This window comes from Mytilus edulis, chromosome 12 (assembly GCF_963676685.1).
Source record: "Mytilus edulis chromosome 12, xbMytEdul2.2, whole genome shotgun sequence".
NCBI lineage: Eukaryota > Metazoa > Mollusca > Bivalvia > Mytilida > Mytilidae > Mytilus > Mytilus edulis.
In genome coordinates, this window is record NC_092355.1 from 41,066,048 (window position 1) to 41,093,733 (window position 27,686).

The following is a 27,686-nucleotide window of genomic DNA, read 5'->3' on the forward strand; positions in this document are numbered from 1 at the left end:
CTGTTTTGTTGTACATCTGTTAATAATATTTTAGTTAATACTTCAGTTGTTACATGTAGGATTATTTAAAGAACCAATGGCATTATTAAAAAGTTCTAGTTTAAAACAAAAACTTGTTTATTTATTTGAATAATCAATATTAATTATTAAACTTTGACTTTATTTTCCAAGGTCGATTGTAAAATTAAAAATAAATATATATCTGTAGACAAAAACCTAGTGTTTGAATCAGGATATTTAAATCAGTTTTCCTATGATATTTAGTTCTATTTATAGTATATGCATTGCAGGAAGAGAGATGGTCTCTTATTTGTTCGTTATGTAAAATAAAAGATGGGGCTTGTATCCAGTGTTCTGTCAAGAATTGTGCTAAACCATTCCATGTAACATGTGCATATTTACATGGTTTAAGAATGGATGATTTTCCTTCAGAAGAAAACACAGATCGCATGTTTCAGGTAAAGAAAAAAATAAAGAAGTTCAGACGTGCAAGCCGGGTCCCCCCTCCATCCCCCTTAATTCTGAGGCCCACCCTTAACATCAAATCTTGGTTTCGCTCGTTTGAAGGTTGTATGCGAAGATCTGTGGATCTTTCCGGGCACTCCGGATTCATCCGACGATTAAAAAATGACCGCCATGAAGTAGCACAATAGTCCTAAAAGTGGTGTTAAACACCATTCAATTAAGCAATCAATTATTGAAGTACGTTTTATCCTGTGGAATAATTTTTCACTAATTTTTTATTTATATTTTAATATGAACTATGACGTAAGAATTTAACCATTTTACGGGGAAATGCATGAAATGTGAAATTGAAAGTTGTCAAAACATTTAAACACAAACAACTAGGTAATTTTTTCTGATAATACAGTGCACTTGTTCAGACTCTTGCTTTCCGGACAGTTGGTTTTAAATGTAAAAGGGAATACTCCGTTTGCATCTTTGGCAACTGAACAAATTGTAAACAGGAAATGTTTGGAATAAACAGGTATCTATTTAAAAAAAAAGATAAAATTTGTTGAAAGTATATTTTCTTACTTCAATATAACTTCTCTCATGGTAAACTATTTAACATAAAGGGCCAATCTGTGCATGGTCAAAACATATTTAATGCAAGCACCCATGCAATATTTTTTAAAGGTTGTTTCTTAGTACTATACCCGCAGGCATTCTGTAATAATGTGTCCTTTGTTATATATTTTGTGTTTTTGTGATCTGTTATGCCGTTACTTTCGAAACTAAGTGCATGTCCTTTACTTGTTATTATTGTATAGATTATTATGGAAGTTTTTATTAAACTAATCAGGGTTTGAACGCTGTGGTTGTAGAAATTCAAATTTAATTTGCCACATTTTCATGTGTCTGTCATAAGTCATGAACCTTGTCAGTAGTTAACGTTTTCCTTGTGATTTGCATTATTTTGGTTTGAGCGTTATTGGTGAACGTGAATAAAAAGAATAGCACTTCGGCTGCTGAATGCTTATTTAAAGTTATTTTTATTTTCACACCTTCTTATATCAATACAACGTAGCTATTAAAAAAATAAACCTCATACACGTGGGTTAGTTTAGCTAGCAAAAACCAGTTCATTAGTTGAATTTTGGTATTCTATTTACTTGGTCATTTTTTGTCGAAAGCTCATAATGTATTTGGTTACCTGTGCATACATATAAAGCTATAAAATTTAAGTATAATTTGAAAAAAACAGCATACTAGAAACTTACGATCAGTTTGAGTTTTAATATTTGTAGAATACAGATCTACAGTACCTTCACCGAATAGCAAACTGATAACTAGACAAATATAATCATTTTCAAACCAATAAGACCTAGATTTCGAAAGACATTTTATATGCTGTTTTTGCTTATATTTTCAGGCTTACTGTAAAACGCATAGCAATCAAGGTAAAACTCTGAAGAAAAAACGCCGAAGAGACTATAGTGCACAAAATAGACCAAAGAGGTAAGGACATTAATAAAGGCCAATAGTTGAAAGAAAAGGATGTAAAAAAATGGAAACAGTTGATGTGCTAAAAAAACGAAAAAGTCATAAAATTAATAGCTGAATCCAACTTTGCCTGAGGGAGTACTTAGCTAGAGGGAGTTAATGCTTTGAATTTACTGAAAGAATTAATCTCCGAGATCTAATAGTTGCTACAATCTTCTGCCAAAGATAAAAAGAAAACTAAGATGTTTTTAAGGCAATTTTAACTCAAAGTAGTCTGTTGTAATATATAAGAATAGTATTACATTTTTTTACTGCTAGTATATTTATTTGCATTTCATGAAATATTTACTTATGGTTTTCTATTTTGTCGTTTAGAAAAGAGATAATGAATCAAGCAATTACCTCAACGAGAGAAAGTAAGCCAGATTCCTCGACAGGCGCAAGAGAAGTATTAACTGATGAGGAACAGGCTATAGCATCAATGCCACATTTAGAAGGTAATTAACCTTTTTAAGTATAAACTTATAATTTATAATGTCATACGTTTAAAACTAGGATTTCAACTAAAGAGGCTTGTACCATTTTCTATGTTTGAAAATGCCTGTACTATTAAAGTAAGGAATATGACAGTTGTTGTCTATTCGTTTGATATGTTTTATCGGTTGAATTTGCAATTTGATTAGGGACTTTCCGTTTTGAATTAGTCTCGGAGTTCAGTATTTTCGTGATTTTACTTTTTGCAAGTTTAATGATATATTTTAATTTTAATCAAATCTTATTTGAGATATACATGAGATGTGTCAAGGTAACATGAACACAAAGACACAAAAAACAAAAAACAACAGCATACACTAAATATATACAACTGCACAATATACAAAAGGGTATGCTCTTAATCGGCTTTTGTTAAGGAAAATTAGTAATAATGTATCCATCATAAAAAAAACGCTTTGAAGATGAAAATCCGAGCTTTCACCTATTTCGGCAAAATTTAATTTGTTTAAGAAAACAATTTTTACATGCAAGGGTCAAAATTGTTCTTGCAGAATGTGTATTTATGCAATATGGATCTTTTTACATTAAAAAAACTTGTTTTAATCCGTAGCGAAATCATAACCAAGTACAATAGAAGTGCAAATTTAGCTAAATTCTGGAATCATTCATGTAATATATACACTACATAGAAAAATAATTTATGGATTTACAGAAGAAGCCTTTGAGTTCGAAAGTAAAAACAGTATTATAGATTTATCAAATACATAAGTCTCTCAGATATTGAAATTTGTCTTACATATTTGCTTCACTGCTTGGGAACGTCCTTTATTCAATGAATGACTCCTGAAAAAAAATGCTAACATATTTTATTTTTGATACATTGCCATGACCCTGAATCTTACCTAAAACAGTATGTTTCTAACAGATGTCATATAAAAATATGTATATGAGGGTAAAATATCTTTAGGAGTAAGGCTGTGGATCATATATCATTTTGTTGAAAACTATGAATGTAAAGGCATTATGCAACTATGTAGATATATTCATGGCGAAATCTGACATTTATGCACTGAAGTGTTCTGACTATATGTCCCTTTTCATTTAACGATACAATCAGTGAATACGCAAATGTAAGGTGTCACTTTATACAAAGTTAATCAACATACTTTGGGTTTTTGGCAAATTCAAGAGTCAAATGATGCTTCGTATCGTACAACTATATTTGCATACTTTAAAACCAAATTTCAAAGATTATTACTTTTTGATTTGATACGCTTCAGTGGTTTCACAATGTTTTGCCTCAATGGTTTCACTATGGGTTGCCTCGATGGTTTCACAATGTCGTGCCTCAGTATTAAGGTTGTTATATTTCGACTTTTGTAAAGGCTAAATTCTATCAAAGAGACTAAAACTATTATGACTTGCTTCTAAGACAACATTGAGTAATAAGCGCAAAGATTGGTTGGTATGGAAGAAGATTGAGTATAAATTTTACTTCCGGTCTCAGAGAACAATTATATTGTGGGCAGACAATTTAAAACTAGTCCAGAGTGGCAATCTAGTTAAATTCAGGTTCAGATTCATTTTATGAAGTTATTCTGTCTTATTTGTTCTGTTATATATATATTCATCACCTGAAAGATTACCATTGCTTTATTTATTTAAGCAGCAAGAACAAAGTTATCGAAATAATTCAAACATTTCACAATAGTGAACCATTTTATATCTCTTTACAGGTGCGAATAATGGTATAAGCTGGAGGACAATCCAAGGAACGAAAAAACTGAAATTATCCTATTGACTATCTACACATTGTATATAACATAATTATGTATAACATTATCTTGGATATTTTATTTATTTTTTACTTGAATACTAAAAATAACATCGCAATTATTTTGTATGTTAATTAATCACATGAACACGAACTGACAAACAGTAGTCTAGATATCTGTTACTTATAATAGTTTTCAAAGGTACCAGGATTATAATTTATAAAACGGCAGCAGGTGAGACATTTTTGAGAAATTGGTTTTGGGTACACATACAAAATATGATTGTTTACACTTCGATATGATTTAAGAAGAAGGTATTGAATACATTAACACATTTTAGATTGCAATCTATAGTTCTATTTAGGTTATTCAGAGTCAACATTTTGCAAGAATAGAAGATATACAATAATCCAATTTTAAAGTCTTTTCAACTTAAAAAATATGAACTTACAATAACAAAGTGAGCGTTAAACGAGAAAACGAGCTTTAAAGAATATTTTATAATTTCATATTTATATATTGAAATATTGCATTCTGTTCATTTTCCTTTTCGGATGATGGAGTATTTATTCATCTTAAAGGCACCTGTTAGAGTAAGGGTTTGAATTCAATATTTCAAGTTGACATGAAGAAAAGGGTGTACATAATTTATGGGGTCTTCATTTTTGAAAGATCAGATTAGAAAAAAATAAAAGTGAAAGAAATACATTTTTCGGATTAGATTTCATAACTTTTGTAATAATAAGAAAACAATAACATCGAACAAATCTAGACGCGCAAGACATCCGAATGAATAGAGACAACATTTTGTCATTTTTAAAATCTTTGTTCACAATGTTCTTCAAATCACATTTTTTTTCTATTGTTGAAAATTGTTTTATAACTATTTAATATTTTTCTGCTTACATTTTCATTCATTTAATAACGGGTTGTCATGGTTTACCATATTCATTTTATCTGTACATTTCTTGAGTATTTAATCATGTAAAAACTGGTTTCAACACATTAAGGAAAAGTTAACATAGAATGTTCATTCTGTTTTATCTAGACCTGTTTGGTCATGATTCTATCTTTAACAATCGTTGATTAGAAAATCAACATACACATTTATATACTACTGATTCCAAAACCCTTTCACTCAGATTTTCTGTCCTGTGAAATGTTACGGTGAAGTAGGAGGCTGCCTTGTTTGTTTATTATCTCATTCAACCAACTTTTTTTTTTTATCATGTCGTAATTTATTTCACTCATATATGTTACGGTTTTTATTTTGATGTTTTTCTTTGGATGTTTTTCATGGTTTGCCGTGACCTTGTCAGTGTTTGAACGACTTATGAGTTTGAATATTCCCTTGATATTTTCGCATCTCAATCGCCCATTCTTTACATGTTTTAGATCATGAAGGAACATACGATGTCCTGCAAATTTGCATATTGAATTATCAAAATGTATTATAGAAAAAATATGGAATTTGTCCTCGTTCACAGTTACCTAATACTGCATTTAAAAATCATATTGTGTGTTTTACGACAAGAAATAACTGAAATAAGTGACCTATGTGAAATTGAACCGAAAGCTGTCAAGATTGGTCAAAAGATTGACCGGTAGTAGGGAACTCTTTCTTTGTGCAGTTTTTGGTTCCCTAAATAGTGTTATAAGAAAAGAAAACCCGTTAGATATGCATTATCGGACTTGCATACCACAAACAAATAGTATGGTTCCACAATCTTGATGGAAATTGTATCACATATTACACATAAATATCTGAATGACATATTCTTTTGCATTTTTAAACCCTGCGTTAACGACAAAGTGTGGAATATAGGTATCGACCCAGTGCTGTAAAAATGTTTTGGAAATTTACGTTCAATATTTTTATGACCATTAACATTATACTCGGTTCGTCATTTCAAAAACGTTTTTCTTACATGCATTCACTGATTGTAACATAACAAATAAATAGAAAACATATAAATAGATACTAAAAAAGGCAAGCTTTATTATCATATCTATTCTACCCTCAGAATATGGATTTTAGTTATCGTATCTATTTCATTGAACGAGAAGACCTCATTTTGTTTGTTGCTTCTCATCCTTCCTGATGAAATTAATCATCATGCTTCTGTGTCATATATCGGTTCCATGCATAGTCGTATTTGGTATTCTCGCTTATGCTTATTCCGTTTGGGATATTTAGGGACGAAACTGAAAATTAAGGCGTCTAGATATTATTTCCGTCCTCTTTTTAAGTCAAAAACAAGACTTCCATCAAGGACTGTTTTAAATTATACATTATTTTATTATAATAAATATAGATTCATAAATCAGCTTTATTTAGAGTAAGCATAGTGTATCAACAAGGACATAACATACGCTCTAATGAGCTTTTAATCGACATAAGTACTTGGAGACGGGACAATTGTTGTTGCATTTTTTCTGTATACTATGAACATACATATAGACTTTAGATAAAGTGTATTTGCTATTTCCTTAATTCCAATTTTAAAATTCACGGCGGTTACTGATATATTAAGACAGTCTTTATAATATATCAGCGACCACTGTGGATAGTAAATTTGTATTTGACTTTAAATAGAAAGTACCAGACACAAGTTGTTTTCTATTTCCTTTTTCCTTTTTCGATATTCAAATTTTGAAAAATGTTTCAAGTCCAAACTGAATTTTTTTTTCCTCAAAATTTTTTTACAAAATTTTTTTCTCAAATTTTTTTTTTCCACATTTTTTTTTTCGTTTCCTTATTTTTTTTCTATTTCCATATTCGATTTTCATTTCCTTATTCAGTTTCTATTTCCTTATTCGATTTTCATTTCCTTATTCGATTTTCATTTCCTTTTCCGATTTTCATTTCCTTTTTCGACTTTCGATTTTCATTTCCTTTTTCGGTTTCTATCTCCTTATTCGATTTTCATTATCTTATTCAGTTTCCTTTTTCCTTTTTCGATATTCAAATTTTGAAAAATATTACAAGTCCAAACTGATTTTTTTTCCTTCTTAATTTTTTTCACAAAATTTTTTTTCCTCAAATTTTTTTTCCCTCAAAATGTTTTTTCGCAAATTTTTTTCACAAAATTTTTTTTCATAAAAAAAATGTTTTCCTCAAATATTTTTTTCTTTTTCTTATTCGTTTTCTATTTCCATATTCGATTTTCATTTCCTTATTCGGTTTCTTTTTCCTTATTCGATTTTCATTTCCTTATTCGGTTTCTATTTCCTTATTCAATTTCATTTTCCTTATTCGGTTTCTTTTTCCTTTTTCGATTTTCATTTCCTTATTCGGTTTCTATTTCCTTATTCGATTTTCATATCCTTATTCAGTTTCCTTTTTCCTTTTTCGATATTGAAATTTTGAAGAATTTTTTTTTTTTTTTTTCCATCAAATTTTTTTCACAAAAATGTTTTTCCAGAAATTTTGTTTTCGTTCCCTTACTCGTTTTCTATTTCCTGATTCTATTTTCATTTCCTTAATCGGTTTCTTTTTCCTTATTCGATTTTCATTTTCTTATTCTGTTTCTTTTTCCTCATTCGGTTTCTATTTCCTTATAAGAGTTTGATTTCCTTATTCGGTTTCTTTTTACTTATTCGATTTTCATTTCCTTATTCGGTTTCTTTTTCCTCATTCGGTTTCTATTTTCTAGTTCGATTTTCATTTCCTTATTCGATTTTCATTTCCTTATTCGGTTTCTTTTTCCTTTTTCAATTTTCATTTCCTTTTTTGGTTTCTATTTCCTTATTGATTTTCATTTCCTTATTCGGTTTCTTATTCCTTATTCGATCTTCATTTCCTTATTCGGTTTCGATTTCAATATGCTGGTCAGACGTTCCCGGATCCCAGAAAAATATTGAAGTGGGAAATAGCTTGTCTCAATCCCTTTCAAAGGTATTGACGATCCGGGTCTGTCTGGCCACCACAGATGTTCCAAGTTGTCCATTTACATATTTTCCATTCCGATCACTCATTCAGTACTCTTTTAGCATATTCCTACGGAAAAGTTCCGAACTAGACTTAGCTCATTTCAAAGGCATTCACCCAGGCTATTTCCCACTCAAATATTTTTCTTGGGTCCGGGCCTGTCTGGCTACCACAGAGGTTCAAATGTTTCCCTTAACATAATTTTCCGTATTAACCACACATTCGGTACTACTCGGCATATCCTTACGTCAAAGTTCTGAACCGGACCTAGCTCATTTCAAAGGTCTTAACCCAGGCTACTACCAACTTATATTTTTTCTGAGATCCGGGCCCGACTGGCCACCACATATGTTCAGAGTTGCCCTTTAACATAAACACAATACCCAGAACCCAAGTTCCTTTTTAATCACGTTTGTATCTACATCCATTTGGCATAAATTTTATATATTACAGAGTCTATTATTTCGTCGAATTTTGGACATTGAAAGACCGGGGGGTCTCGACATCAACTAAACGGTCTACGGTAGGTTTTCACTGTATATTATCTATATTTCTAAATATCACTGGGGTGATCCGTATTTGTTTTTGATTTATATATCATATATTAAATTACATCTTTGATGAATCTTTGATCACGTTTTTATTGATAAAATTCTATATTACATGAAGACAAATATTCAACTTATATAAAGGTTTATCATTCGAGGTCAACGAGAATTCACGACAGCTTGAAGGGGTCATAAAACGATTTCAGGCGTATCTTTTCACTCTTCTTAATTATGAAGATCATGCTTTTAATGTAATCATTTTTATTATTTTTATGATTTTTAACTAAATTTGAATATTGAACCAACTGCTTGCAGCAGGTTGAATATTGAAAATTGAATATCAATAATCGAATAACGAATCGGCTGCTGACTATCCATGCATATTGAAAACGGAATGAAATGCATTTAAAATCAGTACAAGCAGTGAAATTGCCGAATTCCACTGATAAATTATATTTAACTAAGATATAGCGATTTTTGGAACTTTTGAGTCTCATGCAGTCAGTTTTGGTTTTTAGACACAAAATTAGCTGCTGGAAAAAAGTTGCTGCTATTTTGAGCGGCTGCTAATAGGCTTTAATTTGGTGTATAATGTTTTCCATAATTATGAGCTGATTGGTTAAAGCAGTCCGTTCAATCATTCAAAATAAGCCATTTCTCAAAGTTCATGCGTATTTCGATATTTAAGTCCGTCGGTACTCTTCTAATATACGTTGCGGGACATATTGACTATATACCTTTTGTTCCTCTCTTAATACGCTTTCGAATGAGGTATAAAGTATTTCTGTAATTACGGGCTGAAGGGTCACAGCAGTCCATTCCATTATTCAAGATTTCCATTTCATTATTCCAAATTTCCATTTCATTATTCAAAATTTCCATTTCATTATTCCAAATTTCCATTTCATTATTCTAAATTTCCATTTCATTATTCAAAATTGGCTATTTCTTAATTTTCCCGCGCGTTTTGGCATTTAGATCCTCCGTAGCCCCTCTAATGGTGATTGCGGCACATATTGTTTATTCGAAGTGTATTCTATCAATAAGCTTTGATTTGGTGTATAAGTTTTTCCTTAATTAGGAGTTGACGGGTTGCAGCAGTCTATTCCATTATTAAAATTAAGCTATTTCTCAATGTTCACGCGTATTTCGACATTTTAGTCCGTTGGTACTCCTCTTATATGCGTTGCAGAATATATTGACTATATACTTTTTGTTCCTCTCTTAATAATCTTTCGAGTAAGGTAAAAGCTAAGGTTTATCTGTTATAACGGGCTGAAGGGTCACAGCAGTCCATTTCATTATTCAAAATATCAATTTCATTATTCAAAATTGGCTATTTCTTAATTTTCACGCGTACTTTTGCATTTAGGTCCTCCGTAACCCCTCTAATGGTCATTGCGGCACATATCGTTTATTCTCAGTGTATTTCTCTATCAATAAGCTTTAATTTGTTGTAAATTTTTTTCCGTAATTAGGAGTTGACGGGTTGCAGCAGTCCGTTTCATTATTCAAAATGAGCTATTTCTCAATGTTCACGCGTATTTCGATATTAAGTCCGTCGGTACTCCTCTAATAAGCGTAGCGGAAAAAATTGACTATATAGTTATCAGAGGTACCAGGATTATAATTTAGTACGCCAGACGCGCGTTTCGTCTACATAAGACTCATCAGTGACGCTCATATCAAAATATTTATAAAGCCAAACAAGTACAAAGTTGAAGAGCATTGAGGATCCAAAATTCCAAAAAAGTTGTGCCAAATACGGCTAAGGTAATCTATGCCTGGGATAAGAAAATCCTAAATTTTTCGTAAAATTCAAAGTTTTGTAACAGGAAATTTATTAAAATGACCACATTATTGATATTCATGTCAACACCGAAGTGTTGACTACTGGGCTGGTGATACCCTCGGGGACGAAACTTCCACCAGCAGTGGCATCGACCCAGTGGTGTAAATAGTTATCAGAGGTACCAGGATTATAATTTAGTACGCCAGACGCGCGTTTCGTCTACATAAGACTCATCAGTGACGCTCATATCAAAATATTTATAAAGCCAAACAAGTACAAAGTTGAAGAGCATTGAGGATCCAAAATTCCAAAAAGTTGTGCCAAATACGGCTAAGGTAATCTATGCCTGGGATAAGAAAATCCTATATACCTTTTGTTCCTCTCTCAATAACCTTTAGAATGAGGTATAAGGTTTATTTGTAATAACGGGCTAAAGGGTCACAACAGTCCATTTAATTATTCAAAATTTCCGTCCATTTAATTATTCAAAATTTCCGTCCATTTCATTATTCAAAATTGGCTATTTCTTAATTTTCACGCATGTTTTTGCATTTAGGTCCTCCGTAACCCCTTTAATGGTCATTGCTGCACAATCAACTTGTTATATCTTCAATCAGAGGATGAAGAATAGCAAAGGTCTAGCGAAAAAGACAACGTAGAGTATTTTAATTTTGATATATATGTTTTGGTATTCAGGTTCCATACATGGAATTTGTTTTAAAAATAGAAAAGAACAAGCTATTAGTCTATTCTCCGAAACTAAATAAATAAATGAAATTACAGAGTGTTTTTTATAATAATTTGAATGTTCGTTTGATAACACTAAAATGACGAATTTAGAAATACGGAATTTAGCTACAGTGTCAGTTATTTTTTTTTAATTTTTATTTCACTATTCACCGCTCCAACTTGAATAATGAAACCTAAACTATTTCATCATTCATTACTTAACATTGAATAGTGAATAGTGAACTATTTAATTATTCATTATTAAATTTTGAATAATGAAAAATGAATAATGGACGTACTTCAACGCGGTAAAAATGACATGTATGATGGATTTTTTTTCTGTGCTCGGTAAAAAGACCACCTAGTGACATAATGTAGTATACTAGTAATTTCCAGATCTATGAACAAACCGACAGGCAGGACGGAACACACTTGCATGGTAAATCATATATACATACCACCTAAGACTTAATTTTTAAGGGATTATATATATATATACAACTTCTAGTAACCTACCCTTTATTTCACTTTAAATATGTCTCGTTTTATATTAATGTATAAGTGAAATTGTCGGGCAATCTATGACAGATTTGTAAGCCTTTCTTTGCCAGCTGTTCATATTAAATTGTTCATATTGCCTCGCATATGTGTGTCTTCTATGCCACGTACAACTGTGGCGATATTGACTTTAACAAACAATTCTGCTCAAACCGGTGCTAGGGGCTGTCTTTCAACTTTCATTGAGACGAGAATGATTTCTCTGTGTGAAAGATCTGACTGTATTTTGTCAAGATGAAGAACAGCAACAAAGACGCTGTTTCTTTGCTTCAAATTTATTGTGTATATATATATGTCTTGATTTTGGTGTCGGGCAAACTTAGATAAGAAAACGGAAACAAAAAATTTAGTATTTTTTTTTATTTGTTACGGCAAATAACGATAGAATGGTATAAATGACGCCACCAAAATTCAAATATGATCTGTATTTTGTTGTTATACGGATTGTGTATAAGTTTCATAACATTTTGTTGAGGCAAACTCAAGATAAAAGAACTAATTTCTTGACGTACGGATATACACACGGACAAGGCTGGCAAAACTAAATGCCTTCTCCACTATAAGTCATATTTCCTTGAGTAACCCGATGTTTTCATCACTTAATAACGATAATTGCTATCTATATCCTTTTCTTTTTATTTATATAAAGTTCCGGAAAAAATGTTCTTAACCGATATTAATCAGAGTCTTAATAACTAGAAGGAATTCCGATCTATATATAGAAAATTATTGACCTGTCTACTGAGGTTGTTATTTGTCGCTTTTGTAAAAGGAGTAAAAAAAAGGGGCATGTAATACCAAAATCGGGAATACGGTGGCATTTCATAATCTACCAGGTATTGTTTCATAGGGGACATTTGTTCTTACGAAACAGCTTCTAAATGCACATCTTATACAGGGGCGGATCTAGCCATTTTAAAAGGGGGGTCCCAACCTAGGATAAAAAAGGGGGGGGGGTCCCAAAGCAGGATAAAAGGGTGGGGTTCCAACTATATGTCCCCATTCAAATGCATTGATCGGCCGAAAAAAGGGGGTTCCAACCCCCGGAACACCCCTTCTGGATCCGCCACTGTTATATCATTTTGATGCCTCATATAGACTTTCCAGTTCGTTTTTCATTGTATACTAGAAAGATCTCATTTTTTTCTGAATTGGAGAACCATGTTTTAACGATAAAGATTAGACAGTACTTTACATACGAAGAAACAACTCAGTCTCGTGCTACTTAGTGGACATTTTGATGAGTTTAGTTTAGAGGAAAAATTGTGTCGTAGTTGATATCAACTCAATATTAAGTTTTAAAAAAAATACTGAAAATAACACGAAACGAACCCTTGTTTATTGTTTTGCACACATGAAATTGAAAAAGAGTATAAAAAACGGCTGCATGGTAGCGGTAGTGTTCCGGCACTACGAAACGTTTTTCTCCCAAACAGAATAAGGAAATGAAAATCGAATAAGGAAATAGAAACCGAAAAAGGAAATAGAAACCGAATAAGGAAATCAAAATTGAAAAAGGAAATAGAAACAGAATAAGGAAATAGAAACTGAATAAGGAAATAGAAACCGAATAAGGAAATGAAAATCTAGTATTAAAAAATAAAATAAAAACCCAATGAGGAAATAGAAACCGTACAAGGAAATGAAAATCGAATAAGGAAAAAGAAACCGAATAAGGAAATGAAAATCGAATAGGGAAATAGAAGCCAAACAAGGAAATGAAAATCAAATAAGGAAATAGAAACCGAATAAGGAATTGAAAATCGAATAAGGAAAAAGAAACCGAATAAGGAAATGAAAATCGAATAAGGAAATAGAAAACGAAAAAAAAATTGAGGAAAAACGTTTTGAGGAAAAAAAAAATTGAGGAAAAAAATGTGAAAAAAAAATTTGAGAAAACAAATTTTGAGGGAAAAAAAAAATTTTGAGGGAAAATTTTTTTTTGTTTGGACTTGTAATATTTTTCAAAATCTGAATATCGAAAAAGGAAAAAGGAAAAAGGAAACAACTTGTGTCTGGTATATAAAGTACACTTTATTTATAGTGTATGTTCGTAGCATACAGTCTACAGAAAAACGGAAATAAAAATAGAAATTAATAAAAAAAAAAAAAGAAAGTTTTTGAAAAAAGGCGAAAGGTAAAATTTTTTTTGTAACTGTCCCAAGTACCTGTGACTTTTGATACTTTTCTTGAAATTCGCCAGTCAGAATCTTTTACCAAAAATTATCCTTACTTGACACCAGTTTACAAAGATTTTCAACAACGATCTTAATGCCCGCGATTTCAATAAGTAATATTGAAAAAAAGAACGTAACGGTGTTTAAAATCATACTTCATATTTAAATGATACATCTACATTTTGATCAAACTAGTTAACATAAAAACATTCAGGTAGTATTTTATCTTAAAACGTGAACAATATAGTATAACAAAAATACCGTAAATTAAAATAGGCAAAGACCGTAAAATCTGACAACGTAAACGTTCTCAACAAACAGAACTAGCGGAAAACAACTCTCATATTGATCATACATTAAAAAACTACATCAACTGAAAGTTTCTAATCATTGAAATTTCAAATTTTCTAGTTAATACATTAATACAAAACAATATTGTACAAATGTTGATTACATATTGGAAACATATGCAGGTTTTGTTGCGTTGCTTCTTTTAAACTACTTTGATAAATTTCATCGATCTGTAAGAAAAAAAGATAAAAATAGTCTAAATAAAAGTTTATTCTGAAAATATTTTTGTTATTTTGTATGCAAAATTGATACAACAAAACTATAAAAGGTTTTAAGCATGCTGGTTGCAGTACTTCCTGTTTACAAACTTTTTGCAAAAATTTATGTTTAATAAAATTGAGAATGAAAATGGGGAATGTGTCAAAGAAACAACAACCCGACCATAAAGCAGACAACAGCAGAAGGTCACCAACAGGTCTTTAATGCAGCGAGAAATTCCCGCACCCGGAGGTGTCCTTCAGCTGGCCCCTAAACAAATATATATACTAGTTCAGTGATATGAACGCCATACTAAACTCCAAATTGTACTCAAGAAACTAAAATTAGAAATAATACAAGACGAACAAAGGCAAGAGGCTCGTTGAAATATGAATTGACGTTCAACATACTATTTTAAACATCAAATATGAAAGTTGAAAGCCGGCTTTATGTATTAACCAGAACAGTAGTCTAAACGGAACAGCATTTATATTTCAAAAGTCATGCACAAAGGCGTGTCAGAACTATCAAATTAATTATTTATAACCCTTTCAAAGATTGAGATTATCAAAAAATAATTCAACGCGTTCAAACCATTTGTTTTCTCACAAATGCCGTATATGCATTTTAGATTCTGGTCCTTACTGACGTTATTATATTAAAACAAATAACTTATGAGTATCACCCATATTGGTTATCTAATGCAACAACACAGATAAAGTATTTTGATCAATCAAATTCAATACCATGTTTAATTTGGTAAGCCCTTTAAGAAAGCTAGGTATAAGCCAATTAGAACTCTTCTAAACAAAATTTGTCATTTCTAGAATGTAATAAAATTTGAGTATAAAGACGTAAAAAAAGATCCGAGAAAACATATGCAATACCGTTATATAAGTTGACAGGATGTTTTGAATAAAGACTAAATAGAAACATAAACAATGTTTATCCTTCGTTACTTGCAATTGTTAAACATGACTACATCTAATGATTTGTATATGCTTTCATGTATACTTCTTTCTTTGTAACAGCTCTGCTATATATATTTATCCATTGTATTTTTGTTATATCTTTAATTCTAAGAATAGAGCTATACTGAGCTTTCACTAAATTCGACATGTATATTTTTTGTACGTCTTGATTTAAACAAATATTAGTCCAGCTTTATCAAGTTTTAAACTTAATTTTGTTCTTTGAAGATTCACTTAATGTCGTTACAATGAATTGTTAAAGACAATATATTACTTTGCTTTGTTTGCTTTTCCGTTCGAACGAGTATTTTCTATTGATATTAAGAGCACTTACTTAAGTCGTCCGGTGCATCTACACAAACTACAAATGAAAAGGCACAATAAACATTATTTTTTTTTTATTTCAAAATAACTGTATACAAATTCATTTCAATTATTTTAAGGTTAGTGTTATTACATTTGCAATGATTAAAACACAATATGTCAATAAAACAAAGTAATGTAAAATATTTGTGGTTTTTATATAAACATGTATATACCGGCTTATCCATCACGTTGAGTATATTAATCGACAAAAGTGTGTCATTGTGTATCCTGTAGTATATTATGTTTATTTGGTTTTGTGGTAGTTAGTCATTAGTAATAGACATTGTAATAGTTTCTTTCCCTTTTCTTTATAGACTCCTGTAATCATGAATGATGGTTTGGATTTAAGTTGATAAATAAATCATGTATCTACTTGAGAACTCTTTTGAATGATTATTAACTACACTACAGTTTTATCAACTTAAATCATCATGCATAAATACCTCAGACCTGAACGATTGGATGCCAATCCTGATTCACCTACAGCAGCAAAAGAATGGTTTCACTGGAAACGAACTTTTACAAACTTTTTAACCTCTGCCGGAGAAGAAGCTCCAGACAAACTAATAATGTTGATCAATTTTGTTTCGCCGCGTGTATATGAGTATATTGGTGAATGTGAAACTTACGATACCGCTATATCACTGTTAGAAGCTGTGTATGTTCGACCAAAAAACGAGGTTCTGGCTAGGCACTTGTTGATAACACGCAGACAACAGACAGGTGAGACACTTGACCAGTTTCTACAAGAGCTTAAAGTATTGGCAAAGGATTGTAACTTTCAACCAGTGACGGCCGATAAATACAAGGAAGAATACACAAGGGACGCCTTTATAAATGGACTTTGCTCACAAATTGTTCGACAACGTTTGTTGGAAAATAAAACTCTTGACCTTAAGACAATGTTTGATCAGGCGCGAACATTAGATCTAGCTCAACGCAGTAATGAAGTGTATGTTCAGCCATTTTCTGTGACAGCCGCGATTGGACAAAAATCAGATGAAAGTGTTCCAGATAGCACAACAAAACTTCAATTCGTTACTGAAGAAGACAAGATTACAGCAGCTGCTGCACAACGACCCGGATGTAAACAAAGGGCTTCTTTTGTGGGAATAATGCTCACGCGAGACGTTTTTGTCCGGCAAAGGATGCCTCTTGTCATAACTGTAGTAAGAAAGGACACTTTTCGAAAGTGTGTAAATCTAATACAACAAGTACTGGGACATCTGCCTCTTGTACTCCCATATTAGCAACCGTGACTGCTGCATCTCCGCAATGTTTAAAGAAAGCGGTAATAAATGTGCGTGTGAATGAACGTCCGTGCAAAGCCTTGATAGACACGGGTAGTTCTGAAAGTTTCATTGATAGACAATTTGCAAAATTAATGTCAGTAAATATAAATGACGCTACCGGAAGTGTATCGATGGCATCCAGTGCTCTCAGTAGTCCTATAGTAGGAATTTGCAAAGTAAACTTAAACATTGATGGACATTTCTATCGGAATATGCAGTTGTCTGTCCTCAATAAACTCTGTTGTGACATTATCTTGGGACAGGACTTCATGAAAAGACACGACAGTATAAAAATAAGTTTCGGTGGAAGCAGACCAGCCGTAGAAATTAATGATTCAAATACAGTTTGTGGTTTAGCTGCTTCAAGTGTTGATCCCCCAGAATTATTTGCCACCTTGACAAGTGAATGCCGACCTATTGCTACAAAATCAAGGAAGTACAGTGCAGTCGATAGAGAATTCATAGAAAAGGAGACAACAAGATTACTTTCCGAAGGTATAATTGAGCCTAGTATGTCACCATGGAGAGCTCAAGTTTTAGTAACTTCAAATGAAAGGCACAAGAAAAGATTAGTAATCGATTACTCTCAAACTATAAACAGATTTACTGAACTTGATGCTTATCCGTTTCCTAACATTAATCAAATGGTCTCAGATATCGCCAAATACAAGGTATACAGTACGCTTGATTTACGTAGTGCCTATCACCAAATTCCGTTACGTGAACATGAAAAGAAGTATACAGCTTTTGAAGCCAATGGCAGTTTGTATCAATTTCGGCGAGTCCCCTTTGGCGTTACGAACGGAGTTGCTTGTTTTCAAAGGGTAATTGACCGTCTAGTGGCCGAAAACAAATTAGAAGCAGTATTTGTGTATATTGATAATATCACAATAGGCGGAATGGACCAAACCGAACATGACGAAAACTTACGTAGATTTCTTGATGTTGCCGACAAACATCAGCTAACATTTAATGAGGACAAATGTGTGTACTCTGTCGAGTCAGTTGATCTACTTGGATATACCATCAGTCAAGGTGTTTTACGACCTGACCCTGATCGAATGAAGCCGCTAAGGGAACTCCCTGTTCCCCACAGTCCTAAATCAGTGAAAAGAGCCATGGGAATGTTTTCGTATTATAGTCAATGGATACCAAGATTCTCAGACAAAATCAAACCTTTAGCTAACGCTACTTCTTTTCCGTTAGACTCTATTGCAGTGAAAGCATTCGATGATTTGAAATCCGATCTTGAAAACGCAAGCATAAGTGCAATTGATGAAGCTATTCCTTTTGTCGTAGAAACCGATGCATCAGATTCTGCAGTAGCCGGAAGTCTCAATCAGGGTGGAAGGCCTGTTGCTTTCTTTTCGAGAACTTTAAATGCTCATGAATTAGGACACTCATCTGTAGAAAAGGAAGCATGTGCCATTATAGATGCGGTTCGCAAATGGAGACACTTACTTAGTGGGAAACACTTCACTCTTGTCACTGATCAGGAAGCAGTTTCTTATATGTTTGATTCAAAGAAGCACGGTAAAGTGAAAAATGACAAAATAATTCGATGGAGAACTGAATTGAGCTGTTACAGCTATGATATAAAATATCGTCCTGGACAAGACAATGCATCAGCCGATTGTTTTTCTCGAGCTTACTGCTCATCCATCAGCTCCGATTCTCTTTCTGAACTACACAGTGCACTTTGCCATCCGGGCATCAATAGACTTCTTCACTTCGTCCGTTCAAAGAACTTACCTTTCTCAGTTGATGACGTGAAGAGAACAATCAAACAGTGTGAGATTTGTGCAAAAGTAAAACCTCAGTATGCTAAACCGAATGCATCACCACTTGTGAAAGCTACACAACCATTTGAACGCTTAAGCATTGATTTTAAAGGACCACTACCGTCTGTTAGTACAAAGAAGTATATTCTTACCGTTGTTGACGAATACTCAAGATTCCCGTTTGCCTTTCCTTGTTCCGATATGACAAGCGCAACAGTTATTCAGTGTTTACGACAGTTATTTGCTCTTTTTGGTATGCCTGCTTATATTCACTCGGACCGTGGTCAATCTTTCATGAGTGCCGAACTCAAAACTTTTCTACAATCGCATGGAGTAGCTACTAGCAGGACAACGCCATACAGCCCACAGAGCAATGGGCAATGTGAACGCTATAACGGTATCATCTGGAAAGCCGTGACACTAGCATTAGAATCTTTGGGACTTAAAGAGACGCAGTGGGAGAGTGTATTGCCAGATGCACTGCATTCTGTTCGAAGTTTGTTATGTACATCAATAAACTGTACTCCACATGAAAGGTTTTTCAACTTTACAAGAAGATCATCATCTGGCCAATCTATTCCGTCGTGGTTAGCCAATCCTGGACCAATTTTAATGAAAAAGCATGTGCGTGCGACTAAATATGATCCTCTCGTCGAGGAAGTAGATCTTTTGGAAGCTAATCCAACTTATGCTCATGTTAGATTGCCTGATGGACGCGAAACTACTGTATCAGTCCGACATCTAGCACCAAGAGGACAATCAATAAGCAATGACAATCTTGATCATTCCGTTTTGAACGATCATACAACTATGGACATTTCCGAAACCGATGTTGAAAATACAACACAGGAAGCTACCAACAACACGGACAACACTATGGAAACATCTCCCGTTATTAGACGTTCTACACGTGAAGTTAAGAAACCATCTAGATTTGGATTTGACGATTAACTGAAATTTTTAATTGAACTATTGTGTTGACTTTAGAGGGGGTGAATGTAGTATATTATGTTTATTTGGTTTTGTGGTAGTTAGTCATTAGTAATAGACATTGTAATAGTTTCTTTCCCTTTTCTTTATAGACTCCTGTAATCATGAATGATGGTTTGGATTTAAGTTGATAAATAAATCATGTATCTACTTGAGAACTCTTTTGAATGATTATTAACTACACTACATATCCTTTAATGCTTTAAATTTATATATATTAAAAGTAATTCAAATGTTTAAAATTTGTTTAATTTGTTGTATAATGCTTTATGTATCATTATGAGAAATGTTTTTTTAATGAGTTATACATTAGAAACGTGAAGGCTTTTTAGTCACATATTTTCCTAAGGATGATAAAAAGCTATAATAAATATGACTTTTGCTTTCATCAGACCGACATTATTGCATAATATTAAAGTACATTCATATTATGGAAGCAATTCAAATTTGTATTTTACAACTCATCAATACAATTGCTGATATAACAGGCTCAATAACCACTTGCAATAACTCGACCGAAGAGCATAAAACCAGAATCACAAATGAGTCTTCGACAATATAAGAAAAAACCCCATCGTAGGTGGGCTTCAGCTGACCATATAACAGAATATATATACTATGTGACGTCATATTTATTTTTTGGGTAAGCTGAGCCCCACCTCCTGCTGCGAAATTGTCTTGCTATGTTGAAGACACATTATTGGCCTACGGCAAGTTTCTGTCCTTTGTTCAGGTTGTTGTTTGTTATCGGAATTCAGTATTTTTGTGCTTTTAGTTGTTTTTTTACACATTTCCAATTTCCCTTCTAAATTTGAGTTCAGGAAAATGGACGTCATAAACTCCAAAACTTAACCACAAACAGAAAAAACAAAGGCTATCGGTTTCTGACTTGCATCAGGTTAGAAACAAGAGGCTCTCAAGAGCCTGAATCGCTCACCTGGTAAACAATGCCTTCGGCCATGTTTTTTGACGAAATAGAAAATTAGAAAAAAAAACACAAACTTTATTTTACACACCATTCAAATGAAGTTTGGTTGAATTTTGTTGAGTACTTTTAGAGGAGAAATTTTTTTAAAGTTAGCAAATATGATGAACAAATTGTGAAAAATTGTCATTAAAGGACAATAACCCCTTAAGGGGTCAATTGACAATTTTGGTCATATTAACTTATTTGTAGATCTTACTTTGCTGATCATTTTTGCTGTTTACAGTTTATCTTTATCTATAATAATATTCAAGATAATGACAAAAAACTGCAAAATTTCCTTAAAATTACCAATTAAGTGGCAGCAACCCAACAATGGGTTGTTTGATTCATCTGAAAATTTCAGGGCTGATAGATCTTGACCTAATGAACATTTTTACTCCTGTCAGATTTGCTTTAAATGCTTTAGTTTTTTAGATATAAGACAAAAACTGCATTTGACCCCTATGTTCTATTTTTAGCAATGGCGACCATGTTTGTTGATAGATCAAAACTTCGGAAGCAATTTATAAACTAGATACCCTAAGGAACATTCAGTTAAAGTTTGGAAGTATTTGGCTTAGTAGTTTTAGAGGAGAAGATTCTAGAAATAGTTTACGACGACAAACGACGACGGACGACGGACGACGACAGACGACGGACGACGACGGACGCCAAGTGATGACATAAGCTCACTTGGCCCTTCGGGCCATGTGAGCTAAAAAGTGGCGGGGTAAATATGTTTGTGAGAACGGAATCGTCTCCTTATACTATATACTCTTACAAAGTTAAACAAACAGCCTTATCTATAGTAAAAATCCCGAGTCCCACGTTAAAAAAGTAACAGAAGAAGCAATCAAACATGTTAAAATAACAATGATAAATTCAAAATTACTGACATACCTGCGCCAAACTTCAATTCAACTGATTAACAGTTTATATTTAAATCATAGTACACCTGCCGTTAAGGTTGTAGTATCATGCCATCATTAATTATTCAATCATTAATAATAAGAACATTATCCATATCATGCTGACAACAGCTTTCAGAATCAATAAATGTATTTCCAATGCAAAGACCCTTTTGGGATTCGAGCGTCATTGATGAGTCTTTTGTAGATGAAACGCGCGTCTGGCGAAAAGATGAAATCTTAATCCTGGTATCTTTGATGAGTTTTTTTACAACGACTGGGTCAACTGCTGTTGAAGATTTATTTCGCCGATGGTATACCAGCCCAGTAGTCTGCACTTCTATGTTGACATGAGTTATCATTGATATGTTCATAATAATAAATTACCCGTTAAATTTAGAAAAATACTTAGGCTTTTCTACCGAAGTCACAGATTACCTTAGCTGTATTTGGCAAAACTTTCACGATTTTTTGGGCCTCAATGCTCTTCAACTTCATACTTAATTTAGACTTTTCAACATTTTCGGATTGGAGCGTCACTGATGAGTCTCTTGTAGACAAAACGCGCGTCTGGCGTAAATATGAAATTTTAATCCTGATATCTATGATGAGGTTTTTTTTAGCAAACAGATACTACATCCACAAAATGTCATCTTATATGACTTTACAACAGTATCGTAAATAAATTCTTTGTGAAAAAGTCTATTGAAAGGTTTTAATAATTGGCGGTGAATGACAAAACTAGTATGCTTTATATAGAAATCTACCTTAAAATATGAGACATGTTAATCGTGAACGTATTATTTGTCTGTATTTATCTAAAAAAAAGTTTTGGTATGATTACCAATGAGACAACTCTTTACAAGAGACCAAATGACACGGAAATTAACATCTACAAGTCAACGTACGGCCATCAACAACCACAAAAGCCCATACCACAAAGTCAGCTATAAATGGCCCCGAAATGATAAATATAAAACAATTCAAACGAGAAAAAAAAGTCATGATTTATGTAAAAAAATGAACGAAAAACCAAATATGTCACACTTTAACAAACGACAACCACTGAATTACAGGCTCCTGACTTTGGACAGGTACATACATACATAATGTGGCGGGGTTAAAAATGTAAGCGGGAAATCAACCCTCCCCTAACCTTGGACAGTGGTGTAAAAGTACAACATAAGAACGAACAATAGAAATCAGAGGGATAAAAATACAAATTCTACAAATACAAGTGGACGTGGTCAGGTACTTGTACATTCTAACAACAAAAAAACACTAAGTACTGATCTGAAAATACTCGCAGTTACTGATAGCTAGTTCAAACTACAAACAACTAATAAAAAAGTTATACATCTTAGACTAGATTATCAATCAGTACACATCCAATGGATTTAGTGTAGTAAATACGTCATAAACAGTCAGCTGATACAGGTATCGACAGATGTAGACAAATGAATATGTATGTAAGTAACAATTATATTTACTTTTCTTTTGATTTACTGGTAACAAAATTAGTATTAATACCAATAAAAACAATATTCAATGATCTAGTTACAGTGTTGAATTAGGAACCTTTCAGAATGAGTATATTGAAAATATCGTTTCAATCCTGGTATCTATGATGAGTTTATTTTAAATTCCCGGGCACGGAGAACGACATTTCCGACATGAGGATGTGCTATCCTGTTTGAAAATAGTTTTCTACAGCTACAACCAAACTTCAAAAACAAATCTTTATATCTATGGAAGAATTAGATAAAACATTGTTTTAGAATTTTGTGTTAACGAATCACTGACTTAATAATTTACCCACTTAAAATGTGTATTGATTTACATTTACGAATAATGTACTTGTCGAAAAGATAAAATTTAGTAAAACAAAATTTGTGACATTGGAAAACCTGATTTTTTTGCAATTTTTTAGTAAAAAAAAAACGCTTATTTTTATTCATAACAAAAGGACAAAGGAAAAAAATAAATTCATTATATACTGCTACGATGTAAAGTTACTTAAACTAAAGGCTGACTAACTCGAACCCCACCAAAACCAGGGGATAATCTCAGGTGCTCTGTAAGGACCAGCAGATCCTGCTTCACATGTGAGTTATCCGAACTGCAGCTGTATGCATTTGTTTAAAAGTGCTAAATCTAATGTTTCATTAATAAGTTAAGTGTTCCTTTATATATAAAAACGTTAATAATAAAAAATTATAAATCGACCTATATGAAAAATTAAAATTATTGTAAGGCGCTTCTCAGATTTTGTTTTTGATTTTTTAAGTTCTTTCTTTGTGCAACGAACTTAACTAAATTGTTGATACTACAAAAATTGGTGTTTAGTTGTTTTAAAACACTTTCAGCAGTAAAATAAAATATGACAGGTCTATTCACTTTTGATACATGTAGGCGTCGAGCACACTTTGCCACATTTAGGATTTGATGTTCTCACAATACCACAGTGTTGACATGCTAGTTTGAAGTTATAGACTAGTCAAATACCGAGTTCCCTATGTTTCGTGTAGAGAAAACGCACATTTCAAACACTTTAAACATCCTAGATTTTCTAATATGTATGCTTGAAGTATGTTATGCTTCAAATATATGTCATTTATTAGTTTACTTTGATAGAGGTAAACGTCCAATAGGATAATATAAAATCGAAAGGGAAATATTTGTTTTTCTTAACCAGAATACTTGTGTTGCGTTAAAGTAAAAGTAATATATACTTCCCTATTTTAAACTTGAACTTGCTACTTACCGAATAAAACAGAGAGCATTATAGCATAAGTTTGTTTAACATACAATCATTAAACACATTTATTCTAAAAACAGTTGTTGGCATGACACGGGTTATGTTCTTCTTATATATGTTATGATGGTATGATACTAAAACCCTAACGGGAAGGATTGTGCCTGATGTTCATATGATGAAATCATAATCTTTCAGTCAGTTTAATTGAAGTCTGGAGCTGGCATGTCAGTTAACTGCTAGTAGTCTGTTGTTATTTATGTATTATTGTCATTTTGTTTATTTTCTTTGGTTACATATTCTGACATCAGACTCGGACTTCTCTTGAACTGAATTTAATGTGTGTATTGTTATGCGTTTACTTTTCTACATTGGTTAGATGTATAGGGGGAGGGTTGAGATCTCACAAACATGTTTAACCCCGCCGCATTTTTGCGCCTGTCCCAAGTCAGGAGCCTCTGGCCTTTGTTAGTCTTGTATTATTTTAATTTTAGTTTCTTGTGTACAATTTGGAAATTAGTATGGCGTTCATTATCACTGGACTAGAATATATTTGTTTAGGGGCCAGCTGAAGGACGCCTCCGGGTGCGGTAATTTCTCGCTACATTGAAGACCTGTTGGTGACCCTCTGCTGTTGTTTTTTATTTGGTCGGGTTGTTGTCTCTTTGACACATTCCCCATTTCCATTCTCAATTTTATTAATACATTTGTAATTTTTCTACATTTGTATATTGCTATGTCATCAAATTGCAAAAACAGGTATCTACTTAAAATATATATACTCTATCTATCAGTTTATCAAAATTGAATCTACTGTTTAATTAGTAATTTTGATGTTTAATTAAGTTGGATTTCAAAATATTTTTAACGACCTGCAGTCGATTAATATGTGTATATATATAAGAAGTAAAACGATTAGTTTAATGAAAATATCATTCGGGGTGCCTTGTTAGCTGGCACAGCAGCATATGTTTCATGTACAGATGTTTAAGGATTTACAATCATAGACCTTAGAAAATAGCATTTGGTCTTTTAAATGTGTAACAAGACATACTTCCTGATAAGGTGTCCAGTTTTTGTTCGTCTTGATCAAAGTTTACGTTCGATGAGTAAATCAAAGGATTAATATAGCACGGGAATTTTCTTTTTGTATGTTTTTGTATTTGCATTATACGTTATTACTATTCATCGATGTTGCGACTTATAATTTCATTAGCAATAAAACACCAAAGGTTAATTTGAGGGATATGTTTTGACCTGATTGATATGGCGTATCGATGTTATTATATTATTCCCAAAATTTTTGAGTTCTAAAATTTATTCGCCAGAGGAGACCAACAATTTATACTTGAGGCACAAATTTAATTTGTAAGTTGCTGAAGCAAGTTTTTGATTTTATTTACAATTAACAAACTCTTGAGTATGCAAAACGTGTTAAAAAAAGAAAAAAAGAAAATAACCTGGAGAGCAGACAGGTCACTTATGATGTCACTATATATGAGGCCGTGAACACGTGAAATTTCTCCTACTTGACCTTACAATGTTAGATACTGTAAAATAAGAACTTATGGGGGGAATTAATTATTGCAAATTGTGGGAAAATGAACAAAAATACGAGTTTTAGTATTTCGATTTTAGGAGATGCTGCTTATAGATAAAGTACCAGATATCTGAATACAAGTAAAATGACACTTACGGACTGCAAATGCATCATATTTTGCTGTAGTTGTTGAATTCTATAATATTGTATTTTGCTCAAACATGACATTGCAGAAATAGTATTTAATTTTCAAAATTTCAGCTGTATTGAATTGTTCACCAGGAATAAATTATTGTTTTATTAATAATTTGGTTGTACATTTATGTGTGCGCTTCTAAGACTTATTAAAAAAAATTATAGTTCTTTCTTTGGGCAAAAAAAATATATTTAATACGACAGATGTTTGATGTCTTTTTGGCTTGGCTTGCAATATATGTGTCGTGTATTGATTGATTGATTTGTGTTTATCGACACTAACGACAGTAATTTGCTCATTGGAGACGGTCAATTTTTTCATGGAGGAAGCCGTGATGCCCGGAAAGAACATCCATCATCGATAGAAGAATGAGCAGTTTTATTCAGTTATGGTTGTCGTCTTGTACATGCCGGATTTGATCTCAAAACATCAGTATTGACATGCTGTTGATAAACTGGTTTGCATACTTAGAACACTAAGTCACGGCGTACCCAATGTATCTTGTATAGTAAAAAAATTTTCTTTTAAAGACTTTAGCCATCATAGTTTGTGCTCTTATATATGCTTGACAAGACAAGTGTTACTCTTTGTCTTTTTTTTTCTATTTTGTTCGTGACTTATGTCCGATGGTTAAATATTATATCGAATCTGGCAAAAAAATTACCTAACCGAAAATACAGCTACTAGTGTTCATTGCAGTTAAAATAATATATATACTTCTCTTACTGATACTTGAACTTGGTACTTACGGACTGAAAAAAAAGGAAAGTGATTAGTTTTTTATGAAACTATTGATGCATTTGTACATTTTCTATATTTCCTTGTCATCGAGTCATTAGAAAGATTTCCCATTTTTAGTTTTAGAGCTATGTATAACAGTTTTGTAAAATTGAATCAATTTTTTTTATTAGAAATTTAGTGCATAAGTAGTATTCTGGAACGTCTTTAATGGTCTTCAGTCTATTTCTATGTGCAATTATACGAAAAAGCAGTGTTTATGTCGTGTTAAGAGTTATGATGGAATATAACCCTAGACCTTAGAAAGTATAGGCTAGTCTTTTCTAAAAGTGTTACACCACATGTGCTATACTCCCTGATAATGTGTCATGTTTACCAATGAGCGAATTAAAGGATTTATTTAGCAAGGGAAGTATCTTGTTGATCTACCATTACCACGGTGGGTATGGTTGTCCTGCGAGAGAACGTACTGTGCTGGTGATTTGGTCCTGACGGGTGCTGGTGGGTCCTGATTCTGTGCTGGTGGGTTTGTTTACATTGTATCAGAACGGCAATAAAACGACTGTTTTGTTGCTTAATTTTTCTCTGATGTGTCATAAGTACCATGCAAAGTATATTACAACAATATTATATTGCAAAAGTCGTGCAAGTTCGTTAAACGGAATTGTCCTGACGCTGTGC

At 32.6% G+C, this 27,686-nt stretch overlaps 1 protein-coding gene and 1 long non-coding RNA gene across 5 annotated transcripts in view; one reads left to right on the top strand and one right to left on the bottom strand.

The window, feature by feature from the left end:
• Positions 1 to 27,686, top strand: part of LOC139498496 (PHD finger protein 14-like) — a 123,239-nt gene that overhangs the window by 20,385 nt on the left and 75,168 nt on the right. The window contains exons 13-16 of one of the 4 annotated variants that reach the window (XM_071286901.1): positions 291 to 458; positions 1,877 to 1,962; positions 2,323 to 2,444; positions 4,179 to 4,335. The exons of the other annotated variants lie outside the window; for them this stretch is intronic. Coding sequence (XP_071143002.1) covers positions 291 to 458; positions 1,877 to 1,962; positions 2,323 to 2,444; positions 4,179 to 4,243 — 441 coding nt within the window. The 3' untranslated portion in view covers positions 4,244 to 4,335. Of the gene's footprint in view, positions 1 to 290; positions 459 to 1,876; positions 1,963 to 2,322; positions 2,445 to 4,178; positions 4,336 to 27,686 lie in introns of those variants that run through there. 4 annotated transcript variants of the gene reach the window in all.
• LOC139498498 (uncharacterized) lies at positions 13,930 to 15,936 on the bottom strand. Its single transcript, XR_011657948.1, has 2 exons — positions 15,807 to 15,936; positions 13,930 to 14,473 (listed from the first exon to the last, which is right to left on the bottom strand). It is a non-coding gene; the product is annotated as an uncharacterized lncRNA (long non-coding RNA).